This window comes from Rhinolophus sinicus, linkage group LG03 (assembly GCF_036562045.2).
Source record: "Rhinolophus sinicus isolate RSC01 linkage group LG03, ASM3656204v1, whole genome shotgun sequence".
NCBI lineage: Eukaryota > Metazoa > Chordata > Mammalia > Chiroptera > Rhinolophidae > Rhinolophus > Rhinolophus sinicus.
Window position 1 is genome coordinate 23,716,807 of NC_133753.1, and position 16,222 is coordinate 23,733,028.

General features: G+C 38.8%; 1 protein-coding gene across 2 annotated transcripts in view; it reads left to right on the forward strand.

Moving 5' to 3' along the window:
* Positions 1–16,222, forward strand: part of NEK9 (NIMA related kinase 9) — a 32,967-nt gene that overhangs the window by 3,122 nt on the left and 13,623 nt on the right. For both annotated transcript variants that reach the window (XM_019733564.2, XM_019733565.2), the window contains exons 3-15: positions 1,328–1,383; positions 1,922–1,992; positions 3,262–3,367; positions 4,942–5,073; positions 6,310–6,420; positions 7,209–7,273; positions 9,532–9,582; positions 10,040–10,232; positions 11,826–11,970; positions 12,839–13,039; positions 13,229–13,275; positions 14,471–14,626; positions 15,715–15,823. In XM_019733564.2, the coding sequence (XP_019589123.2) occupies positions 1,328–1,383; positions 1,922–1,992; positions 3,262–3,367; positions 4,942–5,073; positions 6,310–6,420; positions 7,209–7,273; positions 9,532–9,582; positions 10,040–10,232; positions 11,826–11,970; positions 12,839–13,039; positions 13,229–13,275; positions 14,471–14,626; positions 15,715–15,823 (1,443 nt within the window). The remainder of the gene's footprint in view (positions 1–1,327; positions 1,384–1,921; positions 1,993–3,261; positions 3,368–4,941; positions 5,074–6,309; positions 6,421–7,208; positions 7,274–9,531; positions 9,583–10,039; positions 10,233–11,825; positions 11,971–12,838; positions 13,040–13,228; positions 13,276–14,470; positions 14,627–15,714; positions 15,824–16,222) is intronic.

Below are 16,222 nucleotides of genomic sequence, written 5' to 3' on the forward strand. Positions count from 1 at the left end.
TGATATTGATTTATGTTGACTTCAGCCAGTTATCCTATTAAAAAGTGGTCCAAAGATCATAACTGAATGAAAATGATAGCATAGTAAAGCATGGCCTTATTTATCTAGTCTCTGATTTCTTTGGACCTAATTGTTAAGAAATAGACTCTGAACCCACATCCGAGCTTCACAACTTTTTAGCTCTGTAACATTGCACAAGAAACTTAACTTTTCTGTGTCTCAGCTTCCTCCTTTCAATATGAGTTTGTTGATAACAGTACCTACCTCCTAGGGTTATTATATTACATGACTGTAAAGCTCTTCACATACCAAACATTTGGTAAATAGCAAATGTTTGATACATACTGTACTAGCTATTATTCTTCTTACTACATAAGAGAATCCCCAAAGTTCTTTCTTACGTTGCATGCTAAAGAGGTCCCAGCTATTCACTTAAATCTCTAAGAGAAAGCTCCTAGACTCTTAACTTTCTTGTCTAGACTCTTGTATACCATGATTGTGCCTGGTTCTGATCAACCTTCAGTGTACAAGATTATAGTAGAGATTTTTGAAGTAGCAGAAGCTTTAAGTAGTTAACTTCCTTTGTGGTCAGGAGGATATAGAACAAATGGTACACTTACTGAAACTCTGAGTTACTAAATTACGGGGGGAAAGAAGCTGTGAAATATAGCCAGGGCTAAAGTGTTATAGTTGTGGGTAAGAAATAAAATGAACCATGATCATTTGCAATCTGTAGTACTTGATAAAGGAAAGAGAGAAGCAAATTCAGATTTACTACACAGGAATGAGTGAATTAGTAAAGGGAGTAATGACTGGAAACATTCTAAGGTGTACCCTAAATTTCAGGAAACCTTTTCAATGTTAAATAGAAGGAAAAAGAAGTCTGATATATACCTGTATATACAAAACAATGCATCACAGGTGTAACCCAAATGTTCTAGTAGTCACACTGAGAGTTAAAAAAATATTACAATTCCTTTAAGAGGAGTTTCAAAGAAAATCATCTGATTTTAAAGACAGTCAAGATAATTTCTCTGATTTCCTAGGAATGGTCTTTACTCTCATCTTTTCAAAAATGTCATACTTCCTGTTTTTGTATTGAGCCTCTTCTAGCGAGGGGAATTTTTGAAGAATATTTCTAATACAGTCCATGAGCGATGGGAAGAATTTTATACTCATGTGAAGAGCCAAGAGGGAAGAAATAGTTTCCTTTGGAGAAGAAGCAGAATCTTTCATTTCCTTGTGATACCTGTTAAAACCCTAGTAGATTCAGGAGCCAATCTTTTATCTGTTAAGTAATTCAAACCTGTCTCTTGTTTAATTGCAGGAGGGAACCTGTATGACAAAATCCTTCGTCAGAAGGACAAGTTGTTTGAGGAAGAGGTAATTCACATTTCTATGGAAGGAAGCTAAAATTATAATGTATTGCATTCTGGTTCTGTATTAACTCTTCCAACAATGAAGAGTGTTTTTTTCCTTTTGTTCAGACTCCTTCCAGGCTCTGGTTGCTATTCATGAGAAAGGAAACCTCTAACAAGGAAGCTGTCTATAGCTGCTTCCTAAACGGTTTACCTCCACATGATTCTCTATGGGCTTTCTTTCCTGGTTCTATTACTGCATACTGGTACGCCCAGTTTTCTATACCTTTGCATTCTTCCTGGATTTCTTTCCACAAGTCTGTTTCATCATATTATATTTTATAATGACATTGGAACTATTTTATGTGACCTGCTCTTTCTTTTTGCCCCTACCACTTTTCTTTGCCTACTCAACCTACAAGCAAGAGATGTCAAATCATGTTGAATCATAACCTCTGGTTGTAGCTTCCTTTTTGTGTGTGTGTGTGTGTGTGTGTGTGTGTGTGTGTTTAAATGGAATTTTTTTGTTTCCAGTCCAGATATAATTTATTCTCTCTCTCCAGATGGTGGTGTGGTACCTATTTCAGATCGTTTCAGCAGTGAGCTGTATCCATAAAGCTGGAATCCTTCATAGGTAATGAGTTAAAAACTATGGGATGGATTCCTCCCCACCAATCCAACCCCCACCTTGGGTATCTTCCATCACCACTGTTATTTTCTTGATTAAGCAGTCAAGGCTTTTACATTGGTATATTTTAGAAAGGAAATAGTGAATAACGAGGGGTGTTAGTTTTACTTCCTGAATTTAAACCATGTTTGTGATCTAGGAACAATTTCCTCAGTAGCTAAGTACTGCTCAGTCATTTCTTTAAGAGATATTTTAGAGTTCATTTCATTACATTAATTCATCAGTAAAGTCTAGAAGCCACTATGAGAAGTGGTATTACATTGGTTGGAATTCATAGTAAATGCTTTCTCTGAGCAATAATACTTGGCAATTATTTTTTAATTCTATAATTAAGTTCTTTTAATTTAAATAAAAAACCTCTTTAGTTTGTATAATTAGCTGTGCAATTTTACTAGATCTTTGGGAGGGGAGAAACAGCTTTCTATTCATTTCTAGCTATAGGAGAGAACTATTATAAACATTTCCACATCGTTATATCCTTCTTGAGTCATTGGCCGTTGCTAGAGATTAATGTTGAAACTGTTAGTATTTCTTTTTTTGTTGGTCTGTTGTTAACATATTTCTTGATTGCTATTGAATGGCTGCTGTTGCATATTATTTTCTTTTCACAAGTTACAAAAAATATTGTTCTGATTTTTTTATTCACCTCTTTCAATAAAGGAAGCCAGAATGTGGACCAGGCACAGTTTATTTGTTTTACATATGGTCAATTCATCTTGAGAAAAATAGCCAGTGATTTTATTTAGGTGATCTACACAGCCTTATCATGTTGCTGTGGGGACATATAGCCTCTTCTCTTTTCTTAAGAGATTTGAAACTTTGCAACCAAGTGTTAAAATTGCCTGACTACCTCTAAATTCCAGGCATAAGTGGTAATTGAAGAGGCAGTGCACCCTATAGGAATTATAATTACCTGGGACACCATTTGTTTGTCTGACATTCTCAACTTTTCCTAATGGGCTTGGGTGGTGTGGGAGACTAGGTGTGCTGTGAAGCCCTGGAGGAGGATTTAGTTCTCTGCCTCCACTTCTCCCAAGTGTCCTTTTTAGTGTTAAAGTGCGTGTGCAAGTGATGGCCACTCTTTGAGATCCAATAACAGTCTGAGCAGTGGTGACACACTCATTTTTATTCTGTACTAATCCTGGGCATGGTGGGGCTAAGACAAAATAATTGACTATATGGGCTTACTGTGCAGCATCTTTTTTTTTTTTCCAGAGATATAAAGACATTAAATATTTTTCTGACCAAGGCAAACCTGATAAAACTTGGAGATTATGGACTAGCAAAGAAACTTAATTCTGAGTATTCCATGGCTGAGACAGTAAGTATGTGTTGCCCTTGTCGTACTTTTTTTTCTTTCTTTTCCTTTCCAGCACCATGAGATATAACTGTACTCCCTAAATTTCACATGCTTTTTTCAGTATTCCTGCCAGTTCTCCATGCTTACAAAGCAAGTCTTCAGGAGTCTTTTTCCTTTGGCTCGGTAACGGGCATTTATATGCTCAGGTGTTCACTCAAGAGTCATTGTTCACATTACAGTTCTGACCTCATGGCCCTTTCTAGCACTGACTAGAATCTTTCAAGCAATAAAATGCTTTACCTTTCTCTCCAGCCTAGGATCTTAAGTAGATTTCACTTTATCTTTTATTTAATGTTTGAGCTGAGGATGTTAGACATCTCCTTTGAATTCTTCTGGTTCAGAAGCCCTGTATTACAAATAAAGGCTGATGCCCAGAGAATAGTCTGATTTTTGATATCACACAGTCTTAACTGCAGGGCTCCTTTCTCACCTGATCCTAAGAAATACCATTGGTGAAGAGTGGACGCAAGTTGGTCTTGATATATAGTGATATATAAACATCCTGTTAGGATAGTGATAACATCCTGTTAAGAATTCTAACACCCAGTCATTACTCTTCTGGTTTCACAATGCTCTGTTCTTAAAAGAACTTGAAAATATAAATTAATGCAGTTAATTTTGTTCTGATGATGTTTTTCTGATAGTGTTGAGATAATGCCCCCAAGGATGCTGACAGCCAGGCTTGGGAGTCTCTGCTTCAGGGACTCTGTCTGCATTTATATGATGGCACCAAATGGAGCTTCTGAGAAAGCAGTCCTGTCCGTATATGAATTTTTCTCATCAAGAATAATCTGACAAATCCAAGATTTGACTTTTCTTAGCCAGTTAAATGCAAAGATGGAATTGATATGAAAATTTATAAATGCCATGTAAGCCATCTGAAAAAGTATTTGCTGATTCAAGATGGCTGTCAGTTTTCTTAGAACTTCTGGGGCCCTCATCTCTCTTGGGAGAGACTTGACCTCCATTCAGGACATTTTTTATTTCCAAACCCATTTTTGAATTCAAGAAACCTTTTCCATATTTGAAATAAATTCACTAGCTTTATTAGTATTACAAACGTCAAATTGAGCCGTTTAAAAAGTTTCATTACTATGCATTTCGATTAGAACTTTTAACCCCTTTATTCAGCTATCTTTTCCCCACTGCTGGTTTTTTGGGTTTTATTTTTTTTCCCTTGGGGAACTTCTCCTCCGTATGTCTTTATCTGTATGAAGTCTTCAGTGGGCCTTGACTGCCCATAGCCTCTGTGATCTAGGCCTCACAGAACTGTCGCGGCTCCCAAATTACCATAGTGCCTTTACTATAGAGATTAAGATTAAAAAGAGATTGTTCCTTTCTAAGGGGCCCAAGAAATTTGATGCGAATAAGATTTCTCCCCATTGTGGCATCATCTCATAAAAACCACTATGGAATATGCTGATGAATGCTTTATGGTTGTTAGTACTAGTTCCTGGGAAATTGAACTTAGTTGTTGAACTATTAATATGGTTACCTCAGAAAAGAAGTTACTCTTTGTTTTCTTTGTTGTACAGCTCGTGGGAACTCCATATTACATGTCACCAGAGCTCTGCCAAGGAGTAAAATATAATTTCAAGTCTGATATCTGGGCAGTAGGCTGTGTCATTTTTGAACTGCTTACACTAAAGAGAACATTTGATGCTACAGTAAGTTGATGTGTTTTCCCCACATTCTCCTTGTAAGTGGTACAACTTGATTGAGGGAATCAACTTCATTTATCCCTGAGTTTCTGATTTCTTGAACTGAAATCAAGTGTAGGCAAAAATAACAACTTTAGTCGTGTATTATTAAAATACTGTAGACTAGATTTATCTCCAACTTGAATTTCCCTTTGAAATAATCATAAGCAGTTTGAGCACTGTACTTGAAATTTGTTAACTGTAATTTTAAAACTGGCTCTAGGATCAACGATGTGATGCTACAGTTTAGATAAGCCATTTCCTTCCTGTGCTTCAGCTATATCATTTTTTAAAAGCGAAGGCAAATTACGTAATATTAAAGTGTTTTGATCTTTTTTATGAAAAGTTATTCACTGACTCTTATTAAAGATTATTATTGTTTTATGGATCCCTTTAAATATTTTTTCTTCTTAAGTCCACTGTAAAGCAGTGCTTCTCAAACTTTAATACATGTAGGAAATCACCTGGGCATCTTGTTAAAATGCTGACTCTGTTTTAGTAAGTCTGGGGTAGGGCTGAAAGCTTCCAGCTGATGCTGATGCTACTAGTCCGAGAAAAATGAGTTTTGGAGTCATATTTTCACTGGAATTATAGCTCCTTTTTTTGCTATCTGTAGTCTTGGACAAGTTACTTTACATCTCTGAATTGGTAATGATAACAACCTCTTTCTGTGGTGTTTGCAATGGTTGAAAAAGATCAAATATATAACATGCCTGTCTAGCACATAGTGTTCTCAATAAAGGTTTTGATAGTATTATAATAATATTGTCATTATCATATTATTATTCACTACCTTGTCTGCTGGAGCAGAGTATCACCTGTATAACCATTATTAGGAAATATAAATTAGGAGGCAAATTAGTTGGCAAAGGAGGTACTTAAAGCCAAGAAGCATGGCTAACCTTACTTTCCTTTTTCTTGGGATTCAGTTGAAGGGTCAGATTATAATATATTCTGAGTATTATGCTATTAGCACATAGTCGTATCTCCATGTTGGCCAGTTGGCTTCATTCCGTCTGATAGCAGCAGTGCATCCCTAAGCATTGCTTGCTGATGCATACTAATAGTTATAAAAAAAGTCAGACCTAAGGCAGAACCATTACCACTTCTTTAAATACTCACAGACATCTCAGAGCCCCGGCTGGTAGATTATAATAATGTCTTCTTTGTAAAACCAAGAACAATGCAATCATTTTCTCATAGAATCCACTCAACCTGTGTGTGAAGATTGTACAAGGAATCCGGGCCATGGAAGTTGATTCTAGCCAGTACTCTTTGGAGCTGATTCAAATGGTCCATGCGTGCCTCGACCAGGTAAGTGTGACTTACGTATTGATTTCAGTTTAGTGTTTTCCCTCCCAGCTTTAGTGTTTGGGGTCTGACATAGGAGAACCTGCACAAAACCACATCCACGCCCCAGCTAGGATGTATTTGTGGCTGTACCCAGAAGAACGGGCGTTGGCAATTGATAGTTGTGTGCGTCAGCCAGCAAATTCTTTACTAATTTGTGAAAATGACTTTACCATTTAAATTTAGCTTCATTTTTGTGATGATTAATTTTTGTAACTTGATTTTATAAAAGTATAGTCATAGGTAATTTAGAGTTCTTAATGTGCAGAATGTTCATAGTTTTCATATTTCACAGTCTGCCTTGCACTGTAGCTCTAGGTCAGTATTCAAAGTATGGTCCATGAACCACAAGCATTAGAATCGCCAGGGAATGGGGGAGGGGTTTACAAGTAAAAAAATGAAGATCCCTGGGCCCCACCCCAGACAGACTACATCAAAATCTCCGTGATCAAAACCCAGAAATCTTTATTTGTAACAAGCTTATTATGTACTATGTATATATTGAAATTTAAGAGCTACTGTCCTAACTGAGCAAATGAGTAAAGCACATTTTCATTCACGTACAGTGTTGGTGATAATGAGATAAGCATGAAACATGACTTAAGAAATTATGTTTTTTGAAACAAAAGGGATAACAAATGGTGGTCTTTGAATAATTAACCAACAGCCTTCTAGAGGAAGTAAAATGCTTCTTTAGATCCCATTTTGCCCATTCCCTTTAAATTAAAACTAGCGCCATTTGTACTTTTTAGGATCCTGAGCAGAGACCCACTGCAGATGAATTGCTAGATCATCCCCTTCTCAGAAAACGCAGGAGGTAAAATACAAAGAATTTGCTCTGTTGTCTTTCCGTAGGTGGTTAACTGTTAGAGGCTTGATCAGAGTACCACAGAGAGGGTGGTGTTTCCTGACTTGGCCATTCTACTTTCTACCGACATCTCCGCTTGCATTGTTTGAGGGTAGCTTCTGAGTTTTACTTCCTTAGCCAGTGCTGTTTTGTTCTAAATTTATACTGATGAGACCCTAGGTTGCGGTGCTCCCCTTGTCTGTGAGTTTTACTCTAGAGTTGGGGCAGTAGAGTGTATTAGTTAAAAGAGGGGGGCTTTGGACTGAAACATCCTTAGGTTTGTATCTGAGTTCTGTTATTATCTTTGTCAAGTTATTTAACATCTCTGTTCCTTAATTTTCTCCTCTCTAAAGTGAGGTAGGGTGAGGATTAAAGGAGGTAATTCAAATAAAGTGCTCAGCCCCGGGCCTGGCACAAGGTACTTAACAATTGTTAGATAGTGGTATAGATTTGGACCAGGCCTTTCTTTTTTAAGGTGTTCCTTTAGATGGTAGGTTAGAGCTGGAGGGGTCCTATTCAGATACCTTTTGCCCATTTCCCAAAGTCGAGCTTGATTGAGCCCTGACAAGTTGTTTCCTGAGATTTGTTCTGTGTTAGAGGGCTCTAGAGGTAGGAAGGAGGCCCTTTATCCCTCACTTCCTAGAGGAGGCTTCAAACCCTAATTTGTTTGAAGAGGTGTTCTTTAACCTTTCTTAAATGTTCTAGTCAGTATTTGATCCTTTTGTACTATTTTTGTCTTACTTCCCTTCATCCTTCCCTACCAGTTCTTTGTTTCTATACCTTCCCAATATTCAAACATTTACTATGCTCTTTTTCAAGTCTTGCCCTTTAGATTTCCACAATCTTTTCTTTTTCATTAGTACCTTTATTCTATTGTGTTGTTTAATTCATCTTGTCTGGTTCATTTTCAGAACAGCGTTTAGTGCCTAGAATTATGTGTCATATTCCAGATAAACTACTGTGCATGACCTTCCTTTTATGGTCTGTGTGTATATTCAGGCAGTATCACCCGTTGGAGCTGAGGAAGCATATTTAAATGTTTTATCTGACTTAATTCCCAAGAGTGTAATTACTACTTTAATCTCTTATTTAAATATTTCCATTGATAATTTTTAATTGCAATTTTTATTGAGATAATTGTGTATTTACATGCAGGACTTTGTTAGAACTTTGTACTTTGATGGAAAAACGTAAGACAAAGAGCTTTCCAGGTAAAGCACAGGCACGGGAAGTTGTAGAACATATTCCGGAAACACCAAGTCCTGTTTTGCTAGATTAGTGCTTTTAGACTTGGGGCTCTCAAGAGCAACAAACACGTCAAGAGCTTTCCAAAAATACTGATGTCTAAGTACCACCCCAGGAATTGAGCTACGATTGATTTAACCCTGGGCTAAAACATGGGGTATAGTAGAAGGAAGGCAAGCTGGAAAGGTAGGCAGAGAATCTTGAGTACCAAATGAAGGAATTTGTGCTTACTTCAAGAGATAGTACAGAAGTATTGGATGGTTATGAGAGGACTGTTCATGTGATGAGAGATAAGCCTAAGTTATTTAGCAGTGCTAATATCAGTGTTAAGTCAGTATAAGACTGATTAAAGTAGATTGGAACTGTGCTGAGACCAGTTGGGAGGTGCTGCTATAGGCCAGGTGGGAAGTAAATCTGCCTAGAACGAAGGAGGTGAGACTGGAAAGGAGAGTGGGTATAAAGGGCATTGTATAGGTAGGATCTGTAAAACGTGAATGTTGAAGCAAGAGAGAGAACTGAGTCAGAGATGACTGGGGTTTCTAGCCTCGCTCACTGGGAGACTGGAGGGTGGCAGTTACAGAAACAGGAGAGTCAGGAAGAAAAGCTATATGGGAGAAAGACAATGAGCTGAGATTTAGAGATGCTGAGTTTGGAGAGTCAGTGGGCAGACTAGATGGAGATGTTGCGAGGAACTCTAGAAAGTGCGTCAGAGGTCCTCACGGTTCTCTGTTCCAGCCTGGGACATTTCTTGGCGATAGAAAGCAAATGGCCCCAAACTGCTGGCCCCCTTGTATTTAATGAATTGTCTAAAGCCAGGCCTATATAACTGTTTGAGTTGTACTGAGATACTTTCCTTAAGATATTATAATGTTGTAGGAGGCATATGGTTTATAGAGGATTAAATCTGTGAAATGTATTAAACAGACACTGGTGCAATGTAGGAACCTATTATTTCGCTCATATCTTTGCCTTTCTTTTGGTAGAGAGATGGAGGAAAAAGTCACACTGCTTAATGCACCTACAAAGAGACCAAGGTATGCTCAAGAGACTCTTGAAAAGTAATATGTCTTAAATTACCACCAGGGGATCTTTCTTTGTTGGGTCTGTGCATTGTTTGATCCCAGTAATTAGCCTTTGGCATCCTTTCAGAAGCCAACGTCTGCGTAAATGTCAGATAGTCTTTTCCGAGAAAAAGAAAGCTGTAATTTCACCCTCGTGCTAAAGTGGACATCATCACTATGATGGATGGTGAAAAGTTGAAAAGTGTAGGTGTTATGGACCAGACTGGAATCTGATCTGGCTGCGCTGTGATGAAGCCCTGAGGCAGGCATTGCGAAGCCTGCTATGATAGAGGGTTGAAATAAGTTGTCGAGAAAGAACATACTTTCTCATACCATAATTGGCAGTTCTTCTCAGGGAAAAGACTGGAAGCATTTTTCTTTGGTGCAGTTTTGATGTTAAATGTGTCTTTGTTCTGGGGGTTGTTGGCAGGTCAAGCACAGTGACTGAAGCACCCATTGCCGTGGTAACATCACGAACCAGTGAAGTGTATGTTTGGGGTGGTGGGAAATCCACTCCCCAGAAACTGGATGTCATCAAGAGTGGCTGTAGTGCCCGGCAGGTGTGTGCAGGGAATACCCACTTTGCTGTGGTCACAGTGGAGAAGGAACTGTACACCTGGGTGGTAAGTGAAAGCTAAGTACTTTAGAACAGTGACATAAGTGTAATTGTTTATTGGGCCCTGGATGTCTAAGTATTTTGTCAGCTGAGCATGTGCTACGGCAGTGGGAGCGGGGGTGACGGAATGAATGTAAGCTCTTTTGAGAGAGTGATTTTGTTGTTTGTTTAGAATTCACTGATGTGTGCCCAAAGCCTGGTACTTATTAGGTCTCTTGTAAATGTTTTTTGAATAAATGAATGAACAGGAGAGGGACAGAATTAAAAGGGCGCTAAGTTTGGACTCAGGAGACTAGACTCTCTGGTTTATGGCTCGGTGATTTCAGAAAGTCACTTAATTAGTCTGTTCTGTTACCATGAGGTTCAGAGCAACTAGTGTCTGTGAAATAGCTTTCCAAACAAATGAAGCAGTGTACCATGTCAAGAAAATGCCAAGACCTCCATCAGTGTTTGAAGGTGGCTAGGTATATCTTGAGTAGGATATTCCTTTGTTCCCCTCTAGATTCCACCCTATCCCTCGTCGTCTTGAACAGATACCTGTATTTGCTGTCTATTTCATCTCCCACTCATTTCTTATTCACATACAGTGCAGCTTCCATCCCTGCTATTCCATTGAAACTACTCTTGACAAAATGACCTATAAATTGTGGAAACTAAGATGCTTTTTACAAGCAAGTTCTTACCTTGCTTGATCTCCCAGCAGCATGTGATACAGTTGACCACTCCCTCCTTGCTGAAGCTCTGTCTTCCCTTGGCTTTCCTCCTGTTTCTTCAACTGTGCCTTCTCAGGCTTGTTTTAGGCTGCTTTTCCTTTACCTGACCTTGTCTTAGGCCCTTGGTTTTCACTCTTCCTCCTCTTCCTGAGGGAGCTCATTTTTTCCAGTAATTTCAGAAAACTGCTCCAAGAGTAGAAAACCTCAATTGATGATTGAAAGAATGAATGGATGGCTTGGCCTCTATTGTACAGTGTTCCCTTGTTATTTCCTAAAATACTGTCCCTTAAGGAACTGGCGCCTGGGTGGGCTGCCAGACATAGGGTGAAATGAGTGCCTAAAAACCATTTATATAAGGACTTACAGTTGAGTTACTGAATGAAAAGAAAGACTTACCTCTATAAATTGTTGGAAAGTCATTTAGGACTGTTCTCAGTGCTATATAGCAGCCTCTTTGAGGTAGCCAGATTCTTTATAACTGTTCCATATTTCTGGGCAACTGTTACCAAAATTTGTAAAACATCTAGTGAAGATTCCAAGAGACTGTACTCCTGCAGAAAATAAATTAGCCTATATAAAGAATTTTTTTTTTCACCATCACCCATAATTAAATGGTTTACCTTAGACTTGAAGGAGAAAGAAAAATTGGAACTATGTCCTTTTGAGGCATGATGGATATCAATCTGGATACTTTTTAAATCTTTACCTGTTGGCAGGGGTTTTATACTACCTGTCATCAAAAGGTTTAATTCCCTTACCCATTGTTTTTTTCATTTCTAAATTTCCAGCTGATTTTTTTCCTACTGTTTTCCTTAATGAGAAGTTATAATGATGATTAGCTTCTGGCATGAAAAGTTAAAACTTCACAAGATCTCTTTATTTCACAGAACATGCAAGGGGGCACTAAACTCCATGGTCAGCTGGGCCATGGAGACAAAGCCTCCTACCGACAGCCAAAGCATGTGGAGAAGCTGCAAGGCAAAGCTATCCATCAGGTGTCGTGTGGTGATGATTTCACTGTCTGTGTGACAGGTAAGCCGTCAGCAGAGAGCATCCAAATGTATTGAATGTGGGGTATTGTACTTAATATTGTGCAGTTTTACTTGGGATTTTACAATAAAAAACAGTATTCAAAGAACCAAAGACAATGATCAGATATGCACATTAATAACAACAATTTGCTAGAGTATTAGGGGGTGATGAGCAAGGAGAAGGCAGGTTGATAACAGAGAAGAGGTGGGATCAGGAAAAATGTGTTGTATATATCCCAGGTGTGGGGAAAAATAACCTCACCACCTAGTCAAGTATGGATAACACTAAATCAGGAATCAAGAGCTAAAATTTAGTTTTGGTCTGAACATTACTCACTTTCTGATGCCTTAGTACTTCTCTTTTTCTCTATACAATAGAGATGGCCCCAGTAAAAGTGTAAGCCTTTCTAACATGTTAGTACCGTGTTTCCCCGAAAATAAGACCTAACCGGAAAATAAGCCACAGCATGATAGCATGATTTTTCAGGATGCTTGTAATATAAAATAAGCCCTAATGCGTTTTTTGGAGCAAGAATTAATATAAGACCCGGTCTTATTTTTGGGGAAATACGGTAGGGCTTATTTTAAATTATGAGCATCCTGAAAAATCATGTTAGGGCTTCTTTTCTGGTTAGGTCTTATTTTCGGGGAAACACAGGTACTACCACTTTTTAAAAAACTTATTAACATACGCACGAACCCCTAAATGCGAACAGCTCTAGACCTGCACAGTCTCTCCTCTGGAGACCCCTGGTGTAATCATCTCAGAGGAGATCTTTGCCGGAGGGCGTCCTCATTCCAGTCCTGCCTCGCTTTCTGATTGGATGAAACAAGTCATTCCTTTGATGGGGTCTGCTTTCCTTTTGCAGATGAGGGTCAGCTTTATGCCTTTGGATCTGATTATTATGGCTGCATGGGGGTGGACAAGGTTGCCGGCCCTGAAGTACTAGAACCCATGCAGCTGAACTTCTTCCTGACCAGTCCCGTGGAGCAGGTCTCCTGTGGAGATAATCATGTGGTGGTTTTGACACGAAACAAAGAAGTCTATTCTTGGGGCTGTGGCGAATATGGTAGGTGCAGTCCTGTCTCGGTCCGCGTGTTCCCTGGCACACAACCTGCCTTCAGGTGCGTGTGCATCTAAACACGTCATGCAGCCTCTCCTTGCGAAGTGTTAATTCAGTACAAGAGAATCTTATAGAATGTTTTCATTGGGAAGAAGATCCTCATTTTAATGATTTCCTTTCTTATGTGTGTCCCAGGAAGACTGGGTTTGGATTCAGAAGAGGATTATTATACACCACAAAAGGTAAAATTAGAAGCAACTTCTTCCTAAAGACTATCTAGGTCATGTAGACTCCAGTAATATGTCTTCTTTCCCTGACTCCTCATTTCAAGGCGTTTGTTTCAGAAATATTTCCTATGTGGGACATTGACAATCCAGGATTCCTGTTTCAGCACTTGTCATCTGACTAAATCATAAAAAGTTGAGAAAGGATACAGCCACTGTGAACACTGGAGTCACATCTTACTTGGGGATGAGAGCTAAAATCAGCTAGTACAGTGTAAAAGTCCCATCGAACTAAAACACCCTGGAAAATTCTTTGGAAAGATACTGAAAAGCAATATACTACCTCTTAACCCAACACAGCCATTTTCCCCTCCTGTTTCTACAGGTGTACACCATATGAAATAGTTTGTATTTAGGGATCATGTATGAAACATAATAGCTAATTACTCTCATCACTGTGAGAGCTGGCACTGCAGGAGCTGGCACAGAAGCTGAAACCAGCTGAGGGAAGAGCACAGTCACATCTCTCACGCCCACCGTAGGGTACAGGCTTGCCCACTTGAAGGTTGACTGTAACTGACTATACCATTCTCTGTTAACAATGTTTATTTACATTTAAAAAATTAAATATTTATGGGACCATTCTCAATGGGATTCCTGGCTATTCCTGTTCTCCTGAAAAGGCTGTAGTAGAAACTTTGAGGTTTGAGTTTTCAGGTATGCATCACATTCCCCCATCATTCTCTGGCCCTGTCTAGTTAGCTGCAGAGGGACATGAGCATCGGGAAGTCCTGGCTGGTACCTCAGTACTCTGTCACCTCACTTATAGTACGACCAGACTGGGACCCCACAGGACTACTGAGTTTCTTTTGTAATTGTCCCGGGGCCTTCTAGCTGAGGACAAAATCAGCGATGGAGTGAAGCTTCTCCTTTCCCAGTGTTATCTGAGGAGTTCTGAGTAGGACCTATTGTAAAAGAAACTTGGACCTGACTTATCTGTTTCGCCGACCTGGAATGGCTTTTTACTTTATTATAAAACTTGAGCTTCCTCTTGAAAACAGCGGCCTCTAAGCTATTGTGCGAATCTGAAGCAAATAAAGCAACCTTTACTTCCCTGTAGTCATTCTACTAAATGTAGGATGTCACTTTTGAAAGGATCTGAAGGTTTTTTCCTAATAGAGGTTATGTGTGGGGGATTTTTGTTTTCTTACAGGTGGATGTTCCCAAGGCCTTGATTATTGTTGCAGTTCAGTGTGGTTGTGATGGGACATTTCTGCTGACCCAGTCCGGCAAAGTACTGGCCTGTGGACTCAATGAGTTCAACAAACTGGGTCTGAATCAGTGCATGTCTGGCATCATCAACCATGAAGTGAGTACCTCCTTTGGTGTCCTAACCGCATTGTCAGAACTTCTTTGGGAATGCGATTACTGGTTAGTGACTGTGCAATTTGACTTAAGAATAAGGTGAGGATCTCACAGACATTATGTTCAGCAAAAGAAGCCAGCCACAAGAGTACATACTATATAATTCCAATTATATGAAGTTTAAGAGCAAGCTTTTAACTTACAATGTCAGAAGTTAACATAGTGGTTACTTCTGAGAGGAGAGGCATAGGTATTAACAGAAGTGGTGGGAGATGGATTCTAGGATGATAGGAATGGGGTGTGGGAAGTAGTTTTATATGCATACAGAAAAATGTATCAAAAATGCATACCAAAAAAAGCTATGCAATATTTTACAGTATGTTATACTTCAATAAATAAATTGACTACAAAGGATCAAGTAATAGAATTCAGGCTGTATCTTATCACTGAACTAGGTACAAGAAAATCAACATAAAAAGAAACACCTTTCCATGCATCACCTCCCTGGAGAATTTTTCAGGTTTATTCCTCCTAAATCACTGATCCTGTACGTGTTTATTAAATGTAATTACCATTCACCTCTTACAAGGATGTCATGAAATTCACCACCATTGTTAAGTCTTAGTCTTCTCTTAGTGTTAGTATGATGAGTTTTTATCATTTTTTTAAAGAATCAAATTAAGAGACAAGTTCCCTAACTCAATGGAAAACATAATTAATTTTTAAAGCACTCTGAAGTAGTGATTCTCAAATGGGAGAGTACAAATTCGGAGCATGTTTGGGAAGGGTGTCTGTGTGGTTTGAAAAGGCATTTTCAAAATTACCTTTATAGTAGTCCTCCCTTATCCACAGTTTTGCTTCCCGAAGTTTTGGTTACCCAGTCAACCTCGGTCCAAAAATATTAAATGGAAAATTCCAGAAATAAACAGTTCATAAATTTTAAATTGCGTACTGTTTTGAGTAGCATGATGAAATCTCAAGTTTTTCCACAATTTGTTTGAAAGGCCTTTGGTCACCATGATAACATTCTGGACCTGTTACCCCTCCATTTTTTATCTCATGAGTCCCCACTTTTGTTTTACCTTGTCTTAGGCATATCACGAAGTTACCTACACGACCTCCTTTACCTTGGCCAAACAGTTGTCCTTTTATAAGATCCGTACAATTGCCCCAGGCAAGACTCACACAGCTGCTATTGATGGTGAGTAGACGTACGTACAATCGTATGCACAGGCTCTTAGTGGTTCAGGCTCCTTTTCCTATCAAGTATTAACTTTTCTTAACAGTATATACGTTATCCTCATTTACCCCTAGTACCCAGTGTGATCTTATTAACAAATTAAGGCATTCGAGTAAGTGTTTTGTGGATAATCATTATAAATGCATGATCAATACATGCCTTAATGAGAATGCCACACCTGTAATTCCATGCAACTATTGTCTCTAATTAGCACGTCTGTAAGTTTTCTAAGTTAGGTAGTACCCATTTTCTATATTTAAATACGGTAGTAGAAAGAAAATACAATATTGAGTCACTTCCTGACTCTAATTGGTCTCAGTCTTAGATACCGTAGCTGCCCTATAGCCAGGCTCGTGTGGC